General features: G+C 43.8%; 1 protein-coding gene across 3 annotated transcripts; it reads left to right on the forward strand.

Annotated features, from left to right (window-relative positions):
- The first annotated feature begins 5,855 nt into the window (after nucleotides 1–5,855).
- NEU3 (neuraminidase 3) lies at nucleotides 5,856–22,749 on the forward strand. 3 transcript variants are annotated; one of them, XM_010973140.3, is made up of 3 exons: nucleotides 5,856–6,245; nucleotides 10,093–10,304; nucleotides 17,743–22,749. In XM_010973140.3, exons 1-3 carry the CDS (start codon nucleotides 6,221–6,223, stop codon nucleotides 18,802–18,804), a joined length of 1,299 nt encoding a protein of 432 aa, XP_010971442.2. In that variant the 5' UTR covers nucleotides 5,856–6,220; the 3' UTR covers nucleotides 18,805–22,749. The 3 variants fall into 3 exon arrangements, with proteins under 3 accessions (XP_010971442.2, XP_010971444.2, XP_045364732.2); XM_045508776.2 differs by lacking the exon at nucleotides 5,856–6,245 and adding an exon at nucleotides 11,278–11,354 and having other exon boundaries at nucleotides 10,288–10,304; XM_010973142.3 differs by lacking the exon at nucleotides 10,093–10,304.
- Nucleotides 22,750–23,833: the final 1,084 nt, after the last annotated feature.

Raw genomic sequence — 23,833 nt, forward strand, 5'->3', positions numbered from 1 at the left:
TCAGAGAAGTTTCAGTAATGTATACTTTGAGATTATAAAGACTCCCTACCCCCCCCCAGAAATGCCTGCGTATAAAACATTTTTCATTATGAATAATATGAATGCTATAATCCCTTAAATCTGCCCGTAAAACCCCACTTTGAGATTTCTTCAGCTACATGGATCCCTTAAGGTTTTTCCCCGACTCCAGTAACCAGTTGGCAGTATCAATTTGATAAGTAAAGAAGTGGGTTAGCAGCCCAGCCATGTGGTCATCCTGCATGTACCTCCACCCACCCACCTATCCAATTATGGTATTTTAGGACAGTTTCTCATCACTCGAACAGGCTCAAGCCTTGGCATGGGCATAGTCTGTGAGGCTGCAGAGGCACTGCAGAGTGCTTCTGGCCGGCATTTCACACATGCATCAACCAGCTGGTCACTCCAGCCAGTTTTGAATGTTGGCTGGGCTGTTCTTCACTCTCTTGAGTAGGTCTGCAGCACCCCTCCCACCAGGAAACCCTGATGCCCATCACGTTTTCCTCCTTGCTCTCAACCCTTCACACTTGCCTAGGTTGGACTTAGGTCTTCCCAAAAATGTAAGGCTGCTAAGGAGAGTGGGGAAAGACAGCTAATGTTTTTCATTATTTGTAAATTTGAGCTGCTAATGTGTATTTGATGTTTGGTGCTTTTATATGTATTTTAGAAATAATCTTTTTGCTTCAGAACAACCTTAGGGAATGGAAGAAAATGCAAAAGTTCCTTTGAATACATGCAAATTGTATTTTTCTCTGGGTCCAAGTTCCTACTCAGTTTAGAGCTCTTTCTCTCACCAGCTCTCTATCATGTCTTCACCCCTGGCTAGACACCCCCTTCCCTGATTCCAACCTTGTCTCCTTGATGGAAGTTATCTGGGAAAACAGCTAATATCACAATATTTTTTTGTAAAAGACTATCCCCACTAACAGCCTTTAGTGTTATTAAATAAAATATTCTTAATAATCCAGCCTGAAAGCACATGTGCTCAGATGACTCCTCTGATATTCACAACTACTTCAAGAATAATTGACAAGGACTCTTAACCTTTTTTTTTTAATGCCATGGATCTTTTTTGACAGCCTAGTGTTGTCTATGACCCCCTTCTCAGAATAATGTTTTAAATACATTATTGCCTGTTAATGAGGATTGGGGAGGTGGTTGTAGGCTCTGAGTACCGGGAAGTAGGTTCAAAGACAGTTCTTCAGAAGGTGCAACTGGTGGTTGCTCACTCTCTTCTGATTAGGAGGACTTCCTCACTCATCTGGCAGTCAGCTTCAGATCCACCCCATTGTAATACACTAATATTCATCCCGGATGGGCAACAGGTTCCTCCTCCTTTCAGACAGCAGTTACAGAGACACCTACACAAACATGAAAAGAGGAAAATTCCCTACTTCTGTGAATGGAAACTATGTGAATTGTTAGAAATTTGTCTGGTTTACTTGGGTGAGGAGAGGTTCTGGGGTATAAGGCTTGTTAAGGAAGAAAGGCAACTGTTAGATTGTCTTATAGCTTGCTGCCTCCTGCAGTCTATCATGCCAACTTTAGATTCATTCAGAGACAACAGTAAAGGTCTCAGGGTCTTTTGCAGAATGTCTTGGCTGCTATAAGGGAGCTTTGGCTCTTTGAGGGAAATTTCCCTGTGACTGACAAACTTCTGGGAAACCACTGATTAGTATTGAATAATATTCAGTATCAGTATTCAGGCTCTTAGTGCCCTGGATTTAGTTTATAATGCTGTCAGAGGTGACCCACTGGAGAATGAGAAAGTGTTGGGAGAAGCAATCTGCCAGGAACCCTGAGCATCCCTGCATGTTCTTGCTTCACATGAATGCCTTATCTCAGTGTTTTCTGTTTGTAGTGAGCAACCTTGAGAGATGAGGTAATGTCTCTTTCCTAGGAGCAGGTTTGCCTACTGTTCACTGTGAAAGTGTTGAATCCCCCAAGCTCAGGGTTTTCCTGTGACACAACCCACTGCATGTGTAGGCATCCACCTAGGCCTACCTGCATCACTTGTTGGGGGGTGAAGGGGGGACTGGCACAAACTTGCCCATTGCTGCTTACTGTAGTATAAGCAATAAAGTTCTTTGTCTCTGATTCAGGAATCTCACGTCATCTGCCAGCATCTGTGAAAAAATAATAGGTTAACTTGTTCGTTTTGCAAGTAGGATCAAATTCTAGACCTTTCATAGACTACTCTTGACAGTCTGGTAGCAGGGATGGGATCCTGACAGACAAGGCTTCAGAAGAGAGAGGACATGGGCCAGGTGAGAATATAAGAAGGTAACCTGGGGTCTGGTAGCAAATGCTAGTGAGAAAGGAGGGGAATAAGGGCCCCTGGTTGTCCTACATGTTAATGAATGTTTTGAGACTAAGCAACAAGAGGTAGAATTGAAACACACTGCCCAACTGGGATTTAGGTTGTTGCTCATTCTCCTAAGGCCAGAAGGAGGGAAGGATGTTTTGATAATGAGGCAGCAAGCCTGTGGCCCGAGCTGAAGGCAGTTATGGCTGTGACTGATGAGTAAAGGATTCCCCAAAGGTGGAATAAGTGGTGTCGCAATCAGGATATAGAGCTTTGAGTGGACCAAAAATATTAGGAGTTTGTTGAGTCCAAGCAGGTAACCATTTGAAACAAAAGTAAATGCATGACCTGATCCCTTTCCTGATTTAAGGAAGGAAGCTATGTATGCTGGGGGAATCTTTGAGGAGGGGAGAGACTCCCCTTTTATAGCTGTATTGGATATAATCATCTAAGTCACCATCCTACTTAGTCCCATGGAGACAGGGAGCACTGGGCACAGGGATGCTCAAAAGTGCCAAGGACTGTGGGGCAGATCCACAGTGGTATGCAGAGGGGTGAAAAATATACCCAAAATAGAAATCTCTGATCTGCAGATGCTTGTAGGAGCCAAGCAGTACACAAGGGAAGAGGCAGCACTGACCCTGGAGCAGGAGTCAGAAAAGTCCTTACCCAGCTGCCCCGTGTAGGCTAGCCTCTCACACTTACGGCTGGAAGAGAACATGATCTCTTGGTGGCTGTGGCTGTGACTGTGGCCTGCTACTTACCTATTTTAAACTGCTTAGTTTGGATTCCCATGGTGGGGGGAAAAGTGTCTGAATTCAACTGGTGGGGTTTGGGCCAAGTTTGCAGTGGGAAAGGAAAATTAAAATGACCTGTAGGGGGAGCCTCTAAATGAATTCAGTGTACTAATGCTTTGTGGCTTTCACATCAATGTGTTATTGATATCAATTGTATATTTGATGATGTTTGACATGGTCCTAGATCATAAAATTTAGAAGAAGTCACCCCTGGAGGCTTCCTCTCAAAGAAAAATGGCCTAGTACAACTGTCTCAAACTGTTGCAAGCTCCTTAAACTTAACTAACTGCTGGATTTGCTATCCACCACTTGATGGCTCTGACCACAGTTTGATTCCTTTTAAACATTCCCTTTAACCTACTGAGAGGTCAGGTGTAATTTCAGCTCCTATACCTCTCATGCAAAAACATCAGGTGTAATTTCAGCCCCTGTACCTCATGCAAAACACATGTCACAACCTCTAGATGTTTCCTCACCCCCATTCTTGTAGCTATTGCTCAGTCATCCTGTAGGATGGATAGATGCCACCTGGCTGGTGACATGGACAAATGGGCTAGGTTGGACTGTTACCAGGGAATCTTCAAAAACAAGGACTGATTTCAATTATTCTAAATGACCTGGGAACTCTGAGGCCTACCAGGTGGGCAGGCAGTTACATTAGGGACACTGTCAATCTGTGTCCTCTAAATGATGTAGATCCCACTTGGGAGGTCCCAACAATGATAAATGGGGACATCATATATGCCCCCAGGATTGTATTTCCTTTGTGGAAGCCAGGCATTAGCCCCTTCTGCCCTGAAAACATGGTGTCTTGCACATATGGAGGGTCATAAGCAACCTTCAAGTGTTTAAGGAAACACCACTAGTAGGTCATGTAGCCCTTAGGTGACTGTGGAGATTGCCCCAAAATGAGGCTACCCTTGGTTACACAGGGGAGCTTCCTGGAGGGTGACCGACTCATTTATGCACATTCTGCAGGAGGTTATCCCCATCTTGAGAGTCATCCTGTTAGAAATGTTGATTTGAAATTTGCTCCTGACTTAAGCTGAAGCCATCAATGGTATCACCTCAGCCCTGGAAGTTACTCAGGTGAACCTCAACTCACTGGCCAGTGTGGTTATGGATGATAGAATCACTCTTGACTTCCTTCTGGGCCACGGTAGAGTGTGCAGTTGCTAATATATCCTGCTGTACTTGGAGTTATGCCTCAGAAACCATCTGTACAAAGTGCTGTGGAGGCTGGAGAGAGAGTAACTATTTTAGCACAGAGGCCTGGTAGGCCTCCATGAAATGAAATGTATTTGATCTGATCTTTAAATGAGGAGTGGGGCCAAGAGTGCCTGTTTTACAGATGAGGAACCTGAGGCACAGATGTTAAATAACTTGCCAATGTCACTCAGCTAGGAAGTAGGAAGTAAAGGACTGGAGTCAAGATCTCTTCACCTCCAAATATAGAGATTGCTGCTAAACCTCACTGCCTCAGCATTAGACTGAGACCACCAAAGAAGAACTGAGAGAGATTTGGAATTCACTTTAGATATTTTCCTAAAGTTGACTTGATGATCCATAGAATTGGTGATTATGTGTTTGAAGAAGTCTGATGAAGAACCCTAGGACTTTGTAAGAACCACTCTTTAAAAATGAAATATTTCAGACAAATTATAAAGTTTAGAGAATAATAAAGTGAACACCCATAAGCCCACTGCCACCTTTAAAAAAAATTACCAATACAGTTGAAGTCCCTTGGGTATCCCTAATCACATCTACTTCTGCACTCTCAGAAATGACTACTATCCTGAATTTGGTATTTATTATTCCTATGCATTTTCTTCACACATGTGTGCATTAACAACACATGGTATTATTGTTTTACTTGTTTTAAATCTTTATATATGGTATTTGGCTGAGGGTTCCCAAGACTCAGATTCATCCCTAGGTTCAGAGATTAGTTAGAAGCACTCACAGGACTAAGCATATAGTTGTACTCACAGCTAAGATCTATGATAGCAATATAGAGAGGACACACACTGGATTGTAAGAGAAAAAGATGCAGGCAGAGTCTGAAGGAATCCATGTGTAGGCTTTCTTATGCTCTCTCCGTCCATGAGGGATCTCATTAAATACAGTTTACCCCAGCAATGCAAATGGAGCGTGTGTGCCATGTTTCTCCCTAGAGAATCCATTAGACTCAGGACCCATATTATTGGGGCTATTCATGGGGGAACCCTCTGCCTACCACGTATCAAAATTCCAGGCTCCCAGAAGGAAAGCAGGTGTTCAGAAACCATATTATGTTCAAATAGTCTCCACACTGTCTACATTTATTAATTGGAATTCTACTATAGGAAGAATTGTTTTTTCTCTCCTATTCAATTGTGCATATCAGTATGGACTCGGATTTTTATTTTATTCAGCGAGTTATCAAATACAATTTGCTCAAAAAATATATTCATACATGCATACATACATACATACATACATAAAATAACGCATATGAATATAATTTGAATTGGGTAGGTTCCCCAATGCTCTGGACCCCTGTACCCTTTTGTGAAGTCCTCTCCGAGGCCCGGAACTTTTGCTCGACTCTCAAGCAGTCCAGGGAAGTTTTAGGCAGTGATACCTAGCATCAGAGTGGCGACCAATAGGTGAGAGCGTGGATACAGGGGACTCAAAAAAGCGGGGGTGGGTGAACGGGGAGGGGGGCAGGAAATGGAAGGGTGAGGGGCGGAGCCAGGGAGCTGCGCGGCCATTAGGAGCTGAACCGGGGCCTGGGCAGGAGAGGGTGACCGGAAAGGAAGGGGCAAGTCCCAAGCCTAGGCTGGGACGTGGCTGAAGGCTGGCGTGGGGAGAGACGTTCAAGGCTGCACTGACCGGTGGGGGCGGGGCTGACTCCCCGCTGCAGCCAACCAACGGCCGCAACTGCCGGCCGCAGCCTCCGCGCATGCCCGCCCCCGCTTTATCCTGCACTGTTCGGCTGTTTGTGTCCGTGTCCGCCGTCCTTCTCTTGCCTCGGTCTCCCTAGTCTTGGTCATTCTCCCGGACTTTGGTGTCCGAGACGTGAGAGCTTGACCTCGCGCCCAGATCTGCCCTGAGAGAGATGGCGGAGCTGGCGTCCCGCGGAGGTGAGTGGGGCAGGGAGACTGGAGAGCCCCCGAAAAGTGGGGTACTGTGACTGTGGGAACAGGTTGGGCAGCACCATCTGGGTTTAGGAAATCCAGTCTACAGGGAATATTGGGTCTTAGACATAGCCAGAAAGTATTCTTGGCTTGTTATGTTTTTGTTTTCCTTCGACTGAAGCCAAACTTATTTAGAGATGAAAGGGAACTGAGGCTAGAAAAACCCTTCTTATTAGAGAGGGTCTGTGGGCTGCAGAGAGCCCTGAGCTGAAACTTAGATCTGGGCCTCGGTCCAGGTTTTGTTACTGACTCATTGAGAGGCCTTAGAGAAGTTTATGCCCTTCGGATCGGTTTTTACCATGTGTTCCATGAGAGGGGTTTGGACTACAGGATTTCCAGAGGCCTGACGATGGGTGCCCCTTAAGTTTTATTTGTTAGGAGTGAGTAAATGAGAGAGGCCTCCTTTTGGGGTTCACTGGAGGCTGCCAGCTACACTGAATTTATTGGAGTCTATGGAATTACATTGTTCTTAAAGCTTGAGAAATAGGTGGTATTATCCGCATTACAAATAAGGTAATAGGCTCAGAGGTAAAGTGATTTGCTAGTAAGTGTCAAAGCCAAGTCAGACTTCAAAGACCAAACTACACTATACTTTCTCCCAGTAGGAGAGCATGGAGGGCTTGACTGAAAGGTGATTATAGGGAGCAGCAGTTAACAACTTTGAGTTCTCTGCTAAAATGAACGGCTCCAGAGCAGAACTATATCTGATTCTTCTCTATCCCTAGCTCCCAGCATATAGTTTGTGTGAAATAGTTTGGGTATCAGTGCCAGAGCCACCACCTGTGTTGCACACTGTCATCAACATGATCAGCATAATCATAATTAATAAAAAGAATGATGGGGACTCTAATTGTTACAGTGATAGCAAAGCCGCAAGTGAAATTGTGAGGACATCGGAATTTATAATACTTACACGGTGTTTTAAAGTTTATACAGCACTTTTGAGTGGTTCTTCATTCGATAATCTTAGATAAATATTATTGTTGGTCACATTTTATAAGCAAGGAATCTAAGACCTAGAGAGATTAAGTGACCTGCACAAGGTCACACAGTGAGAACTTGTATTTCTCCTTATGTGCTCTCTCCACTTTCTCTCCCTTTTCTTTGTCCTGGTCCTCCCCACCCATTCCCATGCCTAGCCTGTGCTCCATTCTTTGTATCACTCAGAGACATCCTCTTTTGATGTTAACCAATAATCATGTGTTGGCTGATGAATAATAGTGTTGGTATTAACTCGTATGACTTCTAAGAGTTTAAATCTCAGAGATGCAGAGGGATTTAAATGCCTTTAAGAAGGGGAGTTGTAACTGTGGTTGTTATCATCATCATCATCCACAGGTTTCAAGGAATGAAACTAGAATATGCAGTGACTGACAGTCTAAGAATAATAACTGTTATATATTGAGCTCATACTATGTCATGGGCCTTGTAATAGCCTCTTAAGTAAGCTTTTTAACTTAATTCCCTCAACCATTGTACTGAATCTTATAAATGAGGCTCTGGAAGCATAGAGAAGTTAAATAACGTGCCTGGGTTCATGAAGTCCTGGTCTGGTCCAGTTCTGTATTCTAAACCATTACACCAGCTTGGCCTAGGAACAGATCTTTACTTAGGAGAAAGCCTGACCCTCTAGCAGGAGAGCCTGAACAGGGGAGAGAGAGGTGTGCTCAGGTACGGTGTGAGAAAGACAACTGAGAGCCCAGAATTGGAGTGAGGGGAGGTTTTGCTTCTGGACTCGAGGCCACCTCCCCACCCGCCTCAGATAACGAACCACGGTTCTTCTCTCTTTAAGTTAGAAACAAGTGACTGAATGAATCACTCATGTTGCTGATGACAAAGCTTGTCCTGATTGACACTAGGAGTCTGTAGCCTTTGACAATGCAACTTTCCCCTTCAGTTCATTGCCCAGAAGGCTACCTGAGAGAATAGTCTAAAATGCATACTTGATTATGGCATTCCTCTGCCAAAAACTGTTGAATGGCTCCCTATCTGTGGGGTAAACACCCTAATGAGGTATCAAAGCCTCCCAGGATTTGCACTCGCCTGACCCCTTCAATCCCACCTTTGCTCACAGCTTTTGCGTTCCACTAGAGACATACTGGATTACAGAGTCCCCACAGCTTGCTATGTTTTCTGTGACCTTTAGGCTTTTTGCATCGCACCCCTCTGCCCTTCTCCTTTTCACCTTTCACCTGGCTAACCCACTATTCATCCTTTAAGATCCAGCTCGCCCATTCATTCAGTCATTCAATGAATGTTTGTCAAGTGCCTGTCAACTACCAGGCATGGTTATAGGTGTAGAGGTGTAGCAGTGAGTAAAACAGACACATCCCTGCCCTTTATGGAGCTTCTATCCTGTAGCGCATATTAAACAAGTCTAATAAATCAGTGATGAGTGGCATGGAGAATAGAGTGGGGAAAGAGGATCGAGAGGGGCAAGGGAGTCATCAGGAAAGTCTTCAGGGGTTTGATGATGTTTGAACAGATCTGGAGGAGGTGAGGGAGTGAGGACAGTGCCAATTTGAATGTTCCAAGCACAGAGTTTAAGGATATGAGACAGGAAATGACTTGGCTCAGTTACGACTCTTCCAGAACTCCTCTGCTGCCTTGATCTGGACTGATGCCCTTTTCTGTTTTCCTACATGCTCTCATGTTGACCTCTAAAGTAGCACTTACTACATGGTATTATACTTGTCTATGTATATGTCTGTTTCCCCAACTTGGATATGGGTTTCTTGAGGGCAGGGACCTCTGGTTCTGACTGCTCAGCACCTACCTTATGGCCTGACTTAGATGGAGTAGGCACTCAAAAATATTTATTAAATATTATGAGTAAGACCTATGGGCCCTGTTCTTACAGCCTCATTATTTTTTACAAATGATTTGGAAGACAGGGCTTGATGACAGATAGTGAGAGAGAAAAAAGAAAAAAATTCTAAGCCTGATTCTGTCTGTCTGGCTTGATTCTGTTTTTTGACCTCTGAGAAGTTGAATACCTGATTTTCTTTGAGAAATGTAGCTAGAGACTTCCACTTTCAGCATTATGGCAGGCTGGCTAACCTGTAAAATGGTAGGTAAAATATAACAAAGTCCCTTGTAGTTGAATTTGCAAGAAAGTAAGAGAAATCCCCAGGGGCCTAAAAAACCAAGAGTAAGCTGAAAACCAGAGAAGTCAGCCCCTTTACCTGACCTCAGATGCCCTGGATGTTTGCTGGTCCCACTTACGTAGAAGCTTGGGCTACTGTTACAGTGAATGAAACTATGGGCCCACATGGGTTAGACTCTGGTTAGAACTGAGACGCCTTCGTGAAGCTTGGTGCCTTGAAAATCTATGTCCTCTTATCAGGTGGAGCAGGAAAAAGAAATCTCGCTACTGACAAAGATGAAAAAGGTTGCCTCTTATCCTAGGTTCCAGTAGAAGCATTCCCTCATATGGATTTGGGTTTATATTTATATTACCTGAAAGGCCTAAAAATTCCAAGCCAAGTAATGGACATTAGAAACTATCTAGGCTTTTAATACCCTGCCTGCTTGGCAGAGGCACATGCAGAATTTCCCTGGAGAGACACTTGACAGGAGTCCCACAGAGTCTGGAGGGGAGACTTGTTAAATGAGAATGTATATTGCCTGCTCTGTGCTGTCGAGATCATGATGTTACTTTTGTATAAAAATTTAAACATTTTAAGTACATCTGTGCCTTCTAGTGATCTCCAGAAATGGATGATAGAGCAGAACTTGTATACAAGCCACATTTGGATGTGGACATGTATTTAGCTGCCTCCTATCCTTGCAGAGGTCATGGAAGAGGTGACATCATGCTCCTTCAGCAGCCCTCTGTTCCAGCAGGAAGATGAGAAAGGGGTCACCTACCGGATCCCAGCCCTGATCTACGTTCCCCCTGCCCACACCTTCCTGGCCTTTGCAGAGAAGCGCTCTACGAGCAGGGATGAGGATGCGCTCCACCTGGTGCTGAGGCGAGGGTTGAGGACTGGGCACTCAGTACAGGTGACTCCCTATCCCAGATCTGGGCCTGGGCCTTGGTTTCTACATTGCTCAGAGCGTGTCAAAGCCTGTGCCTTTTCCTGTCACTGCAGGAAAAAGCTTGTGTCAGAGCTGAGGAGTTAAAAAAACAGTAAAAGCAATGGCTTTCACTTATAGAGTACTTATTTTGTTCCATGGGCACACTGGATCTCACAGCCGCTCTGTGATGTAGGAACTGTTGTCAGTCACATTTTACAGAAGAGGAAACTGAGGCTCAGAGAGGTTGCTACTTGCTCAAGGTCACACAGCTATAATAAAGCAGTAAAAGTAGGCTTCAAACTCAGTCTCTGACTAGAGGCTTCTATGTTTCGTTAGATTCAACCAACATGTGGTGTGCTTTTCACTGACATTCTCTTTAATCCTCATGAGTTACAAAAGAAGTAAGCATTATTATTCCAGTTTTGCTGATGAGGGATCCTGATGCTCCAGCAGATAGGTAGCTTGTTCAAGACCACAGCTAGCAGAAGATGCTGGGAGGATAACAGCCACCTTACTCCTCCTCCTCCTGCTTAGCTTCCTCCTCCTCCTTGTCTTCCTCCTCTTCCTCTTCTTCCTCCGTGCTTTATGTGAAGTGCATATGATTGTCCCCATTTTACAAGAGGAAACTGGAGCTGAGGATTAAAGTGACTTCCCTTAAGCACACACCTAATAAGGGGCAGAACTTATAAGGGGCAGAGCCCTTGTCCCTAAGTAGCACATTTTTACTGTGTTTTTAATGGAGGAGAGAAGCCTTGCTGCCCTTGGGCCTGTGAGCTACAGGGTTAGTTCAGATCCCATTTTTCTTATTGTTGCCTTCTTTTATCTCTCAGAGCTGGCTGAAGTGAGGATCAAGTGAGGCAATGGATTTGAGACTTAAATACATACATACATACATACATACATTTTTAATAAACAGGCACTTTAATCCCCATAATGTGCCCTGCTTTTCTGCCCACAGAAATCTCACCGTTAAAACTTCATGTCCATTGGGATGCCTTGTTTTGCTGTTATAATGCAAATGCTATTCTGCTGAAGGTGGGTCTTGCCAGCAACCCCTGTCTTTGCTTTTGATGACTTACCCACATTTCCCTGTGGGGAAGTGTTTTACTTTAGGGAATTTCCAGTCCATGCTCTTACACCTTGTCATGAGTTTTTCTTATGGCGTCCCATGGTCAAACCTCAGCTTATATTACTGGCGTCCTGCAGCCCAGCGTGGAGTTCTAGTTCTTTTGTTTCCTTCGGGACAGGCCATGCCTGTGGTTATGTTGCCTTACTTTCTGTCACTGACAGTTGGGCGGTTAAGCATTTGTTATCAGACCATACCTGTTACTTAACTTCACTATCTGGTAGTCACACACGTTAACAAATGTATCCACTTTAACTCATCCTCCCTTCTCTTCATGTTATTCACATTCATTCTCTGATGTACTTAATTGTAGAATCTTGAAGTTAGAAGAACCGTCAACTTCTTTCCCAAATAAAGAAGTTTTTTGTATTCTGTTGGAGCTACTAATAGCTTAGTGGTTAAGAGCACGGCTATGAAGTCAGGGAAGACCTATTTATCGGCTGTGACCTCGGATAATTGACTCTTCTCTGTTTCATCATCTGCAGAATATAATTAATAATCGCAATTACATAGTAGGAACTCAACTTTAGTCATCTTCTATTAAGGGTCTGCTTACACAACTCCTCCAATGAGTTTTGCCTTAATCCTAAGGCAACTGAACTTTGTGTGTGTGTGTGTGTGTGTGTGTGTGTGTGGAATGAGATGATCTGCACTTGTCTGTAATTAACTGTTGGTCTTCTGCCTTCTGGGGAAGTCCATCTGTACATTGTACAGATAAAGTCCCTCTTGTGGAGAACTGCACTTTGACGTACCTGAAAGCGATATTCACACCCGCTTCAACAGCTTCGGTTCTTTTAGTGGCTCCTTCGGCTACAGTTTGATTTAGTTTCTGGTCCCTTGAAAACTGTGATTACTGTCCCTGGGACCTGGTCTGGGATGTCTGTGTCCTTTTTTGAAGTATGGTACTCAGAATTGAACTTATGGCCCCAGAGATAGATTGACCAGCTCAACAGCCAGGTGGCTGTCCAATCTTGTATCCTTTTAACGCAGGCTAAGGTAAAGTAGCATTTACTTTTTTGGGTAGCTGCCCAAGTATTAAGTACATGGTCAGCTAAAACCTCCAAGCCTTTTTCACATTTTTTCTTCCTTTTAAAACCTTTTCAATTGTGGTAAAATACACTTAACATAAAACTTTCCATCTTAACCGTTTTAAGTGTACATTGCAGTATCATTAACTGTATGCACATTGTTGTGCAACAAATCTCAAGAACTTAGTACACGACTGCAAGTTTATACTCATTGCACAACAGCTCATTGCACAACAACTTTCCCTCTCCCCCGGCCCCTAGCACCCATTACTGTTCTTTGTTTCTATAAGTTTGATTACTTTAGCTATGTCATTTAAGTGGAATCATGTAGTATTTGTCTTTTTGTGATTGGTTTATTTCACTTAACGTAATGTTCTCAAGGGTCATCCATGTTGTAGCATATGTCAGGATTTCCTTCTTTTCAAAGGCCAAATAATATTCTGTTGTATGTTTGTCCATTATAACATTTAACCATTTTGTTTATCCATTCATCGGTTGACGGACTTGAGTGTTCCCACCTTTGGCTATTGTGAATAATGCTGCTGTGGAACATGGGTGTGCAAACATCTCTTCAAGACCTTTCTCTCAGTTCTTTGGGATATATACCTAGAAGTTGAATTGATCATTATATGGTGATTCTGTTATAAATTTTTGAGGGACCTCCATACTGTTTACCACAATGCACCTTTTTATATTCCCTCCAACAATACACAGTTTTTCCACATCCTCACAAACACTTATTTTGCTTTTTGGTTTTTTTGATAGTAGCCACCCTAATGAATATGAGGTGATAGCTCATTATGATTTTAATTTGCATTTCCCTGGTTATTAGCAATGTTTGGTATCTTTTCATATGCTTGTTGGCCATTACATTTGTTGTTCTTTATTCATGTTTCTCCATCTAAATTTTTAAGCCCAAGATTTGTTTTATCTCTGTCAAGCCTCAGCTTGTTTATGTCCCATTGCCCCACCTGGTTGAGGTCATTTGGCTTCTAATGCTTTCATATTTTGTTTACAGTTTCTTCCAGCTTCATGTCAACTTTATGTTAGACATATCTGGCCCAAAGAATTTTCTCTTCACAGCTAGTAAGGATGGCTGAGCTTCTGACTTCTCAACAACTGGACTGCCCAGTATTTTTTTTCCCCTCCTATTCCTGAAAGGAATAGCAGTGCTGATGGATATTCTTAAATATTCCTGGCTCCCGCTCAAGATTGTTGATCTGAGCAATCTTAATTATCCAAATGAGTTTGCACCTGTTACTTCTCATCAGCTCACATATTGAGTGCTATCCATAAAGTGTTGGTTTCCACACAGGGTGCTGAGAAGACAGGCACACTATCCCTGGGGTGACAATGGAAAATTAAGTCTGCTCCCCAGACGGTCTTATTGGCACTTGAAAGAGAGAAGAGACATGTATGGAGGAGGGCAGAGAAGAGCCTTCATACATTGACTCCTCTTTGGGAAGAATTTGCTCAACCAAATTGCAAAGAGAAAGCAAAGCTGTGCATAGATGTAACTGTCCAAAACATCCACACAGAATCCACAAAGTGTCACAAGGCAGGTTCACGCAGAATGGGTGTTTCCTTAGGAGTGCATACGCAGCTGGAGATAGAGAAGCTATTGTGTGGGGCATGGCATCTAAGCTGACACTTGAAGTGGGTGTGTTGAAGGTAAGAAGAACCAAAAGTGATTTCTCCCTGGATTCTCTACATCAGACATGATCTTTCCCTTCTCTGACATCCACAGTGCTTTGTTTATCTCCTGTCTCTTGTGGTATCTGTAAGACTTTGGAGTCAGCTCTGTGGGTGCCTTTTCTATCCTCCTCGAGGCAGGCCTAGCTGCCCTCTCCCGCTGGTGGCCTTCCGGGCCTTGATTTTCTGAGAGTAAACAGGGAAGCGAGGTCCCTGTCTCCATGGTTTAAAATGCAGTCAGGTCAGACAGCAATGTGGACTTCTCATGCGTATATTTTCCAGAGAGGAACAAAGCCATTTGAGGGGATTTAGGAAGCAGTCTTAGCCAATCTGGGAAAGCTTCATGGAGGAAGGTGGACTTCTGCCCAGTAATTAAGTTGACTTTGGCACATATGTTAGAACTGTTTACAATTGTACAGAGTACTCCGTCATAGAATGGGCTGCCCCAGACATAGTGAGTTCCCTGTCCCTAGACTAGTTCAAGGAGAGACTGAATGGCCTTTATCCACAAGAATTAGAGGAGAATCTTCTGTAGGACGTGTTAGCACTGGGTCCTTATGACTCTGAAATTCCATGATCTGAGCTTTGCTTAATAATGTGTTTTGCTCATTCATGCAGGAATTAAATTTTTTGTTGTGGGTGGATAATGCATTCATAGGGCTGAAGGATAAAGACGGTATAGAAATGTGTACATCCCATTTCCAGTCCTCTACCTCCTATAGGCAGTCAGTTATTTCTTATGTATCCTCCTAGTGCTTCTTCATGTAGAAACAAAGAAATACAAGTAGATAGTCTTAATACCCCCTTTTAAAACTTTTTTAAATGTGAAGTGATAACATAGATACAGAAAACATAAAAAATAATTGTCAAAGGCACAAAACATAAATGTCAGCTTTGTAAATTGACAAAGCCAGTACTTCTGGACTCACCACTCAGCTCAAGGAATAGAATATTGCCAGCACCTCAGAAGCTTCTCTTTTGTCCCCTCTCTTCTTCCCAAAGGTAATTACTAGTCTGATTCTAGAGTTTTGTTTTGCTTGTTTTTAATCTATGTATTCTTTATGTTTGGCTTTTTTTCTGTCTTGCTTCTTTTGTTCCATATTCTTGAGGTTTATTCAGATTGTTATGTACAGCTGTAATTTGTTCATTTTCATTGTTATATAATAGTCCATTGTATGACTATATACATTGAATCGATGCATTCTATATTTGTTGCATATTTGGGTTAGTGATTAAGTGTATAGATAATGTGGCTCTGAATATTCTGCGCATGTTTTTCTGTACTATGTGCATGCATCTTTGTTGCTGTGTATATTAAGGTTGCAACTCAAAGCATGGTGGGTTTACCAGGGCCTCTAATTTTTGTCCTCCTAGCCCCATAGGGCTGTCAGATGAATTGCTCAGCTTCTTAGCCTTTCAGTTACCTCTTTGAAAATTAGTAGACATACTGAGGGGAAAAGGTACTTAAAATACCAGGTCATCCTCTCTGAATGAACTGTTTCAGTTCTTGGCCAAAATTCTTCATCACCTTGTTTGCTCTCTGGTGCTTCCAAATAGATGTTTTTGTTTTAATTTTTTATCTAGCCTATTTTTCTTTGGAAGATTTGGTTACATACCTAGTTTGCTGTAATTGGAAGTCCTTTTCCTTCACGTTTCTTATACACTCTTCTGTATTTTGCTTTGTTCATTTAATAATATATTATGGAGATCTTTCCATATCAGTATACAGAAGCTTTCCTTTCTCTTTTTTCACCTGTTGTATTGTATGTTCATTTAACCAGTCCCCTATTGATGAATATTTGGGTTCACTGTATTGTGCTGTTTCAAGCAATGCCACAGTGAGTAATCTTATACATACTTAATTTGATGAGCAGATATATCTTAGGGTAAATTCCCAGAATGGGGGATGCTGGGAAAAGATAAGTGCATTTATAATTTTGATATGACGTTCATGAGTGTTGAAGCATTTTGCACTCCAATCCACATATGAGTGCCTGTTTCTTCACATTTTTGTCAACAGAATATTGTCAGAGTTAATGATGTTGCCAATTTGTTTGATGAAAAATACTATGCCAGTTTAATTTGCTTTTCTTTTTTATATGTGAGGTTGAACATATTTTCTTTTTTTTTTTTTTTCTCTTTCTGTGAGTTGTCTGATCTTGGTCTTTGCCCAGTTCTGTTAGGTTTTTGGAAAATTTCTTATACCAATTTCAAATGTTGTTTTAAAGATATATTAAGGAAATTAGGTATTTGTTTATGATATGTCGGATTAGGCATTATCTCATGTTATCCTTACAACTCCTCTTTGAGCATGTTATTATGTCCTCGATTTAACTGATAAAGAAATGGAGGTAAAGTTAAGATTAAGTAACCTGGCCTAGATCACACGACAAGTGATGGAGGCAGGGGTTGAACTAGGTGTCTCTCACTCCATGTTTTTAATGACACTTTTATGAATTGCCTTCCCAGGGTAGTAGAAGAAGGGAAAAAAATCTTGGTCTTAAATTTTCCTTTATTTGCCTAAAACTTCCATATTTATCTGCCTTGCTGTGCTTTTCTTCCATTTGTTTTTCTTTTCTTTCTTTCTTTCTGCTTTTTTTTGGGGGGGGGTCTTTCTTTATAAAAATATTTATTTTGCCCCCATCATGTGCTAGGCACTGGTGATACAAAAGTAGAATAAATTGGTTTCTACCTTCAAAAGACTCAGTCCAGGAAGGGAGCCAGTCACATAAAAAAATTACAGACACCTGTTTCAGTGCACTTCCCTTTACTGTGCTTCACAGATAATGTGTTTTTAACAAATTGAAGGTTTGTGGCACCTCTGCGTGAAGCAAGTCTGTCGGCACCATTTTTCCAACAGCATTGCTCCCTTTAAGTCTCTGTGTCACATTTTGGTAATTCTTGCAATATTTCAAACCCTCCAGCAGCAGAAAGATTACAACTTGCTGAAGGCTTAGATAAGGGTTAGCATTTTTTTAGCAACAAAGTGTTTTTAAATCAAGGTATATACATTGGGGATTTTTAGACATAATGCTTTTGCACACTTAATAGACTACAGGATAGTGTAAGTATAACTTTTATATACACTGGGACACCAAAAAATTCACGTGACTCACTTTTTCATGCTATTTCCTTTATTGCAGTGATCTGAAACTGAGCCTGCGGTATTTCCGAGGTCTGCCTGTATGATATATAATATGTGCTGTAACTCTTCTATATGTACAAAGAGAAAGCCACTGATTCTTTGGTAGGGATGGAGAGGGAGTTTGATGGGAGGCTTCATAAATGAAGTGATTTTGAGTTGTTTTGGAAGATGAATTGGGCATCTAGGCAAAGTGGGGAAGAGTGTTCCAGACAGAGGAGACAGCATGTACAATGTCCAGCATTACCTCTCTGCAACTTTATAACTTATATAATATTTGAGAATTCAGTCAACACTTGGGCCTTCATGATTTTACAGATTTCACTACCATTTATTTCTTATCTTTGAGAGGTCCTAATACTTTTAATCTTTTAATGAGCCTCCTGTCTTCCTATTAGTCTTTCACTCCTGCTCTCTCTCCCTTCCCTTGTCCAGTGGGAACCCCTGAAGCCACTGATGGAAGCCACATTACCTGGGCATCGGACCATGAACCCCTGTCCTGTGTGGGAGCAGAAGAGTGGCCGTGTGTACCTATTCTTCATCTGCGTGCGGAGCCATGTCACTGAGCGTCAACAGATTATGACAGGCAGGAATGCTGCCCGTCTCTGTTTCATCTGCAGTCAGGATGCTGGCTATTCATGGAGCGAAGTGAGGGACCTGACCGAGGAGGTCATTGGCCCAGAGGTCAAGCATTGGGCCACATTTGCTGTGGGCCCGGGTCATGGCATCCAGCTGCAGTCCGGGAGGCTGGTCATCCCTGCATACGCCTACTACATCCCTTACTGGTTCTTTTGCTTTCGGATACCATATAAAGTCAGGCCTCATTCCCTGATGATCTACAGTGACGACCTAGGAGCCACATGGCAGCGTGGCAGGCTGATTAAGCCCATAGTGACAGTGGAGTGTGAAGTGGCAGAGGTGAGCAGGAGGGCCGGCCAACCTGTGCTGTATTGTAGTGCCCGAACACCAAACAGGCGCCGGGCAGAGGCTCTTAGCACTGACCACGGTGAATGCTTTCAGAGACCAGCCCTGAGCCAACAGCTCTGTGAGCCCCCGCATGGCTGCCAAGGCAGTGTGGTGAGTTTCCGGCCCCTGGAGATTCCACATGTGTGCCAGGACCCTACTGGCAAAGATTTTCCTACCATTCAGCAGATCCCTCTCCTGGGCAGATCACTGAGGCTAGAGCTGGAAGCTGGAACCCGGTCAGAATCATGGCTCTTGTACTCACACCCAACCAATAAGAAACGGAGGGTTGACCTAGGCATCTACCTCAACCAGACCCCCTTGGAGGCTGCCTGCTGGTCCCGCCCCTGGATCTTGCACTGCGGGCCCTGTGGTTACTCTGATTTGGCTGCTCTGGAGAAGGAGGGCTTATTTGGGTGTTTGTTTGAATGTGGAACGAAGAGGGAGTGTGAGCAGATTGCCTTCCGCCTGTTCACAGACCGAGAGATCCTGAGCCATGTGAACGGGGACTGTTCCAGCTCTGGTCAGAACTGAGCCAACTCAAAACCAATTGGCTTAGGACCCATCTTTTCATAGAAGGGTTACCATAACAGGCAACCATGGCCAGGATAACAGAGGTTACTGAAGTCTGCAGAGAATCCAAAACATTCTGCCCCCTACCTTTTTTTCCGCTTCTCCTCCAAAGAGCAAAATGAAAATCTTGCCATAGCTACTGCAGGGGAAGGAGCACTGAACTGTGAATTGAGAGACCATGACATAATCCTGGCTCTGCCACTGTCTTGTTTTGGGACCTTGGACATGTCACGTGAACTCTGGGCCTCAGGTCTCCATCTGTAAAATGAGAGGATTGGTTCTGTGATTTCTCTTCTTCCCAGGTCTAGGAAAGTCAGGGTGCCCGTATGCTATGTGATCAGCAAGTCCTGGCTGCATATGTGACTCTCATCTCAAAATGGAAGTCAGAGGACTCATCTTTTCAAATGACTTGCCACTCATCCAAGTGTGAGGTTACAAGCAGATGCCATGGCACAAAGGAAGACCTGGATGGTTTGTTCTGTTTTTAGTAACAAAAGATGCCCACACCCTTCCAATCATGCTCAGAGCTCTACAGGCTCCCTGTTCTAGAGGAATTGGGCCGAACAGTAGAATCATGTGATCACTTGTCTGCTCCAGCTTTGCCCCTCTGCTCAACCTTCCCTCCCCTATCCAGAAAACATTATTTCCTCAGAAGAAAGTGAGAAGCTCCGTGTCAGTGGTCTTTAATAATGGTACTTATTATTTCTGATGGCACGACTCCTATGAAAGATGAACCTGAAGTTCCCTTATTAGGATAGCTCTTGATGGGAAAAGAACATGGGTTAGGAGTTTAAAGCATTGGACAAAACTTCTCATAGTTTCTGCCCTTAAGCAGTTCGCAGTTTATAGGGATAGAAGGAGGAGAAAATAAGCAGCTAGTTTGTAGATGCTGGGCTCTAAGTTGGAGTGCTCGTAGCTCCTGATGTCATTATCTTCACTGTATCTCATTGTGCCTGCAGGCATCTTCCCCAGGGCTTGTCCAAGCTGCTGAGTTTCCCAGTTTGTTTTTTTCAGAATGTTGTCCTGGCCCAGCCACTGCTTTACCTGTAGAGAAGCTCTTCACCATTAGGAAGGTCTCTGGACTCCCAAACCTCTGATTCAGGCCTATTTGTTTGGACCTACTGGGATGCCTCTTTGTGTGATAGGTTTGGGGCTGAACTGTGCCAGTGCTGGGTCTCAGATGATACCAGATGGCTGCTCTTATTTTAGATTGTTTCTCCCATAGAGTGTGACAGATATTCTATCATGAGAGATTTCTTTTTTGTCCCTATTTTGGGAGGATAATGCCTTGAACAGGTATCAGGTAAATATGTTTGCTGCTGGGTAATGACCCTGGAGAGCAAGTCTTAGTCATGGAACACAGCCTAAGAGGCTGGTAGAGATTAACTTCACCTACTTTAGCGTCTGGCTTAAGCCCAGGGCTTAGAGGGGCTTTAAAAAATTCCCTTAGCCTCTCATACGAATTTCCCAAAGTTGTCTTCCCAGCACACAGTTATGATCATTCATTCACTCATTTATACGTTTATGTAAATATTTCTATAACTGAGTGCCTGTGCATAGTGTGAGGCACTTTCTATTGCCATTCCCTTGTTAAAAGTCATTTGTGGCTCCTCATTGCCACCAACACCTCATTGTGTTTACATTTAGCCTAGCATATAGGTCCTTTAGTTGTTGGGTGAAATAATGAATACTCATCTCTACTTCTTCAAATGAAGCCGCTGTCAAAGAAGACCTCTGTCAAGTTGGCAAGTGGAGGGGGTGGGGGTTTGGGAGTGGGCAGAGTTAGTGGTACAGGGAGGAACTGGGGAGGGGAGAGGATTAAAAGGGCTGCCCCCTCCTCAGTAGTGGAAACTCCTTGTTAAGCAAAGCTTTCCTGAGCACTGTACCCCAAATAGATAGGAATAGGGAAGATGGCTAAGTTCTATAACAAAAGCTAAAGGATGGAGAGAATGAGAATATGAAGACTTCTTGGGACCACCCAAGAAGGGAGTCAGGGACAGGTGCTGAGTCACATGCCCGTGTGGACCACACTGTTCTCATAAGATGTCTCATCTACCTCTAGTTTCCCTCCCCTTTCTCCTTCCCCTTTGCCTCATGTTTGCTGCTGCTTAGTGACTAGCAGTGAAATTCTGAATAGGCAGAGGGCCTGCGTGCATATTTCAGGAATGACAAGAAAAGAGGGCTGGGGTAATCCAGAATGAGGATGAGAGAGGACCAGAGTGGGGGATGGCAGCTGTGAAGGAAAAGAACAGCAGGTAGGAGTCCTGACGCCTTTAGGAAGAGAGAGAAGGGGCGCAGACATGGAGCCTTGGCAGGAGAGATGGAGTAGGTGGTAGCTGCTGTGAAGAAGAAATGACAACAGGCTGGAGCTGTTCTCCGAGACGTTTTTGGGAGGGAAAGAGGGCTGCACAGGTTAGGCTGCTGGTAAGTTCCTGCCCAACCCTGAAACTTTAAGCTGTCTTAAACTTTAAAAACAGCTGTAGGCCCTCCAACTCTGTTAGTGTCAGTTAGCCAAGGTCTTCAGGACCCTGGGACTTATACCAGGATACTGTTCCCCTAACTGAACCCATTTCAGCCACTCTCAGGTTGGGAGAATGGAAAAGATAGGACAGGTGATGGCAGCTGTGAAGAAAAGAGGAAAGCAGACTGGAGGCTTCCAATCCAGCGGCATGATAAGAGGACTGTGTAGGCTGTGGTCCTTTGCCCCTAGAGGCCCCCACCCTGTCCTTGGACCCTTAGGATGGATCCATCCAGCACAGGTGGCCCACCACTGGGAGTGCAGGAAGGCTGCCCTCCTGCTGGTGTATGCCCAGACCAGCCTCCCACTCATTCAACCTGCTGGTTCCCACATTCCTAGGCTCCTAACGTTTACCTCAGGCCCTTTATTTTGACCTGTTCCTCCTGGTCACCAGTCTCCCCTCAGATCTATAGGATATCATGCACCTGCAGCCAGAGGTAAGAGACCTTGCACCCTGCCTGTTGGGTAGTCCGAGGGATGCACAGAGGCCAGCCTGAGGGTGCACAGTCCCCTCCCCAGGGCAGTAAGATTCATTACTTCCACTTTGGCTAGATTAGGCTGCTTGGTCTTCTCCAGTAAGCTGTAAATTTCCCCCCTGTGTTAGTCAGTGGCTGTCGGGTCATGCCTCCCTGTGGCCTTACCACAGGCTGCCTGGAGTTATTGTCCATGTTGTGCCCGCTCAGCCTCTGCTAGGCTATGAATCCTTGAGGGCCAAGTCTGACTCCTCTCTGCATCCTTTTTACCTTGAATCACAATGACTTACTTAGAAATATATGATTTTTCTATCATATTCTGAATTTCCTGAAGATAAGGACTGTGTCTGATTCCTCTCTATGCCCTCTGCACCCAGCACAGGGCCTGGCACAGCACAGACAGCAGTAAAGTTATGCTAAATGAACAAAGGGGTCACAGACCCTTGGCCTCCTGGAGGTAACTGAGAGGCCAGGGCAAGTTCCCTGTGGGAAGAGCAGGAAGAGCGTGATGTGTCCCTCTGTGGCTTGCATAGCACTCAGCCTGCTGAACATTGGCCCTAAATGAGTCTTATCGGCAGGAGGGTGGGGGGAGGGTATGTCCAGGCTGGTCTCAGTACTTCCTGGGAATGAGCTGCTCTCTGTCTTGGTTGGTCCTGCCTGAATGTCCCAGGATCACAGCCCAAGCCTAAAGCCAAGCCTTGACTTGGGGGGTCTCATGTCACTGGTATTTCCCCTCTGTCCCTGATTGGGTTTTCTATAACTGCCATTCCTCCAGGACTCAAAGTGGGATGCGGGGGTCTGCATGTTTGAGCGTGCCTTGGCTCTGTGATACCAAGTGCCAGAAGTGTTCTCTGTACTATAAGAACTACCTTGACTCTTTGAAACAAGGAAGATGAATAAAGAGCTTAATTCTGATGACTACTGTTTTGACTTTTGTTGCTGTTAAGGAAACTATGAGATGGTTATTATCCTAATACTTGTAGCTAGTTTGTAGCCAACTCCTTTAAAAAATGGATTTGAGGCAGTTTCTTGCTTTTCATAAGAACTTTTACTTTCAGAAAACCTTAATAATCGTCCTTTGCATTTTTACACCTTGTCCTTTGAACAAAGTTACCTACCGAGGGAAGCAGGGCAGAGATGAGCATGACTGATTTAGTTGCATATTACATACTAGCTATTAAGTGAAGGAAGTGGGATGCACAGAATCTCCCCTGTCTGACACCAGCCCCAGTGCTTGTCACTGCATGTCTTTTTCTATTTTGAAAATAACCTTGAGGTTATTCTCAAATTGAAGCTGGAGAGGCCACAAATATTACCTCAGTGAAGTGGGTGATAGCTTTAACTTGACTCGTGATTTTTTATTTGACTGCTACCATTGAGATGCTTAATGAGCTGCTGAATTTCGCCAAATGTTTCAAGTTCTTTCAGTAGGTCAGGCTGCTTTCTTAAAGCAAATGACTATTGAAAAAGTTTCAAATGGGCCTATCTTTCATCATAACACTAAGAGTCATATAAAACGGAAGAATGAAGTTCTAAGAATGAAGTTGTGAGAATGCCTGTACATAGCAGAAGCCTGAAAGAATCAAGAGCCAGGCAGCAACAGTCCTGATGATACCAACTAGGGCCCCCACTGTCATGGGAACCCGTAACCCCCAACTTTGTTTGATTTTTTATTTCTTAAGCTAGTTTGGGCTGGATGTATATAGCTGGCAACCAAAAGAATATGACTACCCATACTTGGAAAATTCAATTAGTTGGTACCACAACCTGTTATTACCTGGAGCAGAACTACAAGCCATGGGAAATAAATTTTCAATACAGTCTACTCAAGTTTGATTGACAGTATTACCTAAAAGGTACATTACCAGGAGACACACTGGAATAGAATGGACAAAGAACTGGGCCAGGAGGAGTCAGGAGTCCAGGGTCTTTTCCTCGAGCTTGACACTGGCCTGATGGGTGATTTTGTGCCAGTCACTGGCCCTCTCTGGGAATCCAT

Source organism: Camelus bactrianus, chromosome 10 (assembly GCF_048773025.1).
Source record: "Camelus bactrianus isolate YW-2024 breed Bactrian camel chromosome 10, ASM4877302v1, whole genome shotgun sequence".
NCBI lineage: Eukaryota > Metazoa > Chordata > Mammalia > Artiodactyla > Camelidae > Camelus > Camelus bactrianus.

Excerpts from the sequence above, each read along its gene's own strand:
- NEU3 (XM_010973140.3), top strand. The coding sequence starts at position 6,221 with ATGGCGGAGCTGGCGTCCCGCGGAG. Across the intron at positions 6,246-10,092 it reads GGAGCTGGCGTCCCGCGGAG|AGGTCATGGAAGAGGTGACA; the intron begins GTGAGTGGGGCA and ends CTATCCTTGCAG. Across the intron at positions 10,305-17,742 it reads GGACTGGGCACTCAGTACAG|TGGGAACCCCTGAAGCCACT; the intron begins GTGACTCCCTAT and ends TCCCTTGTCCAG.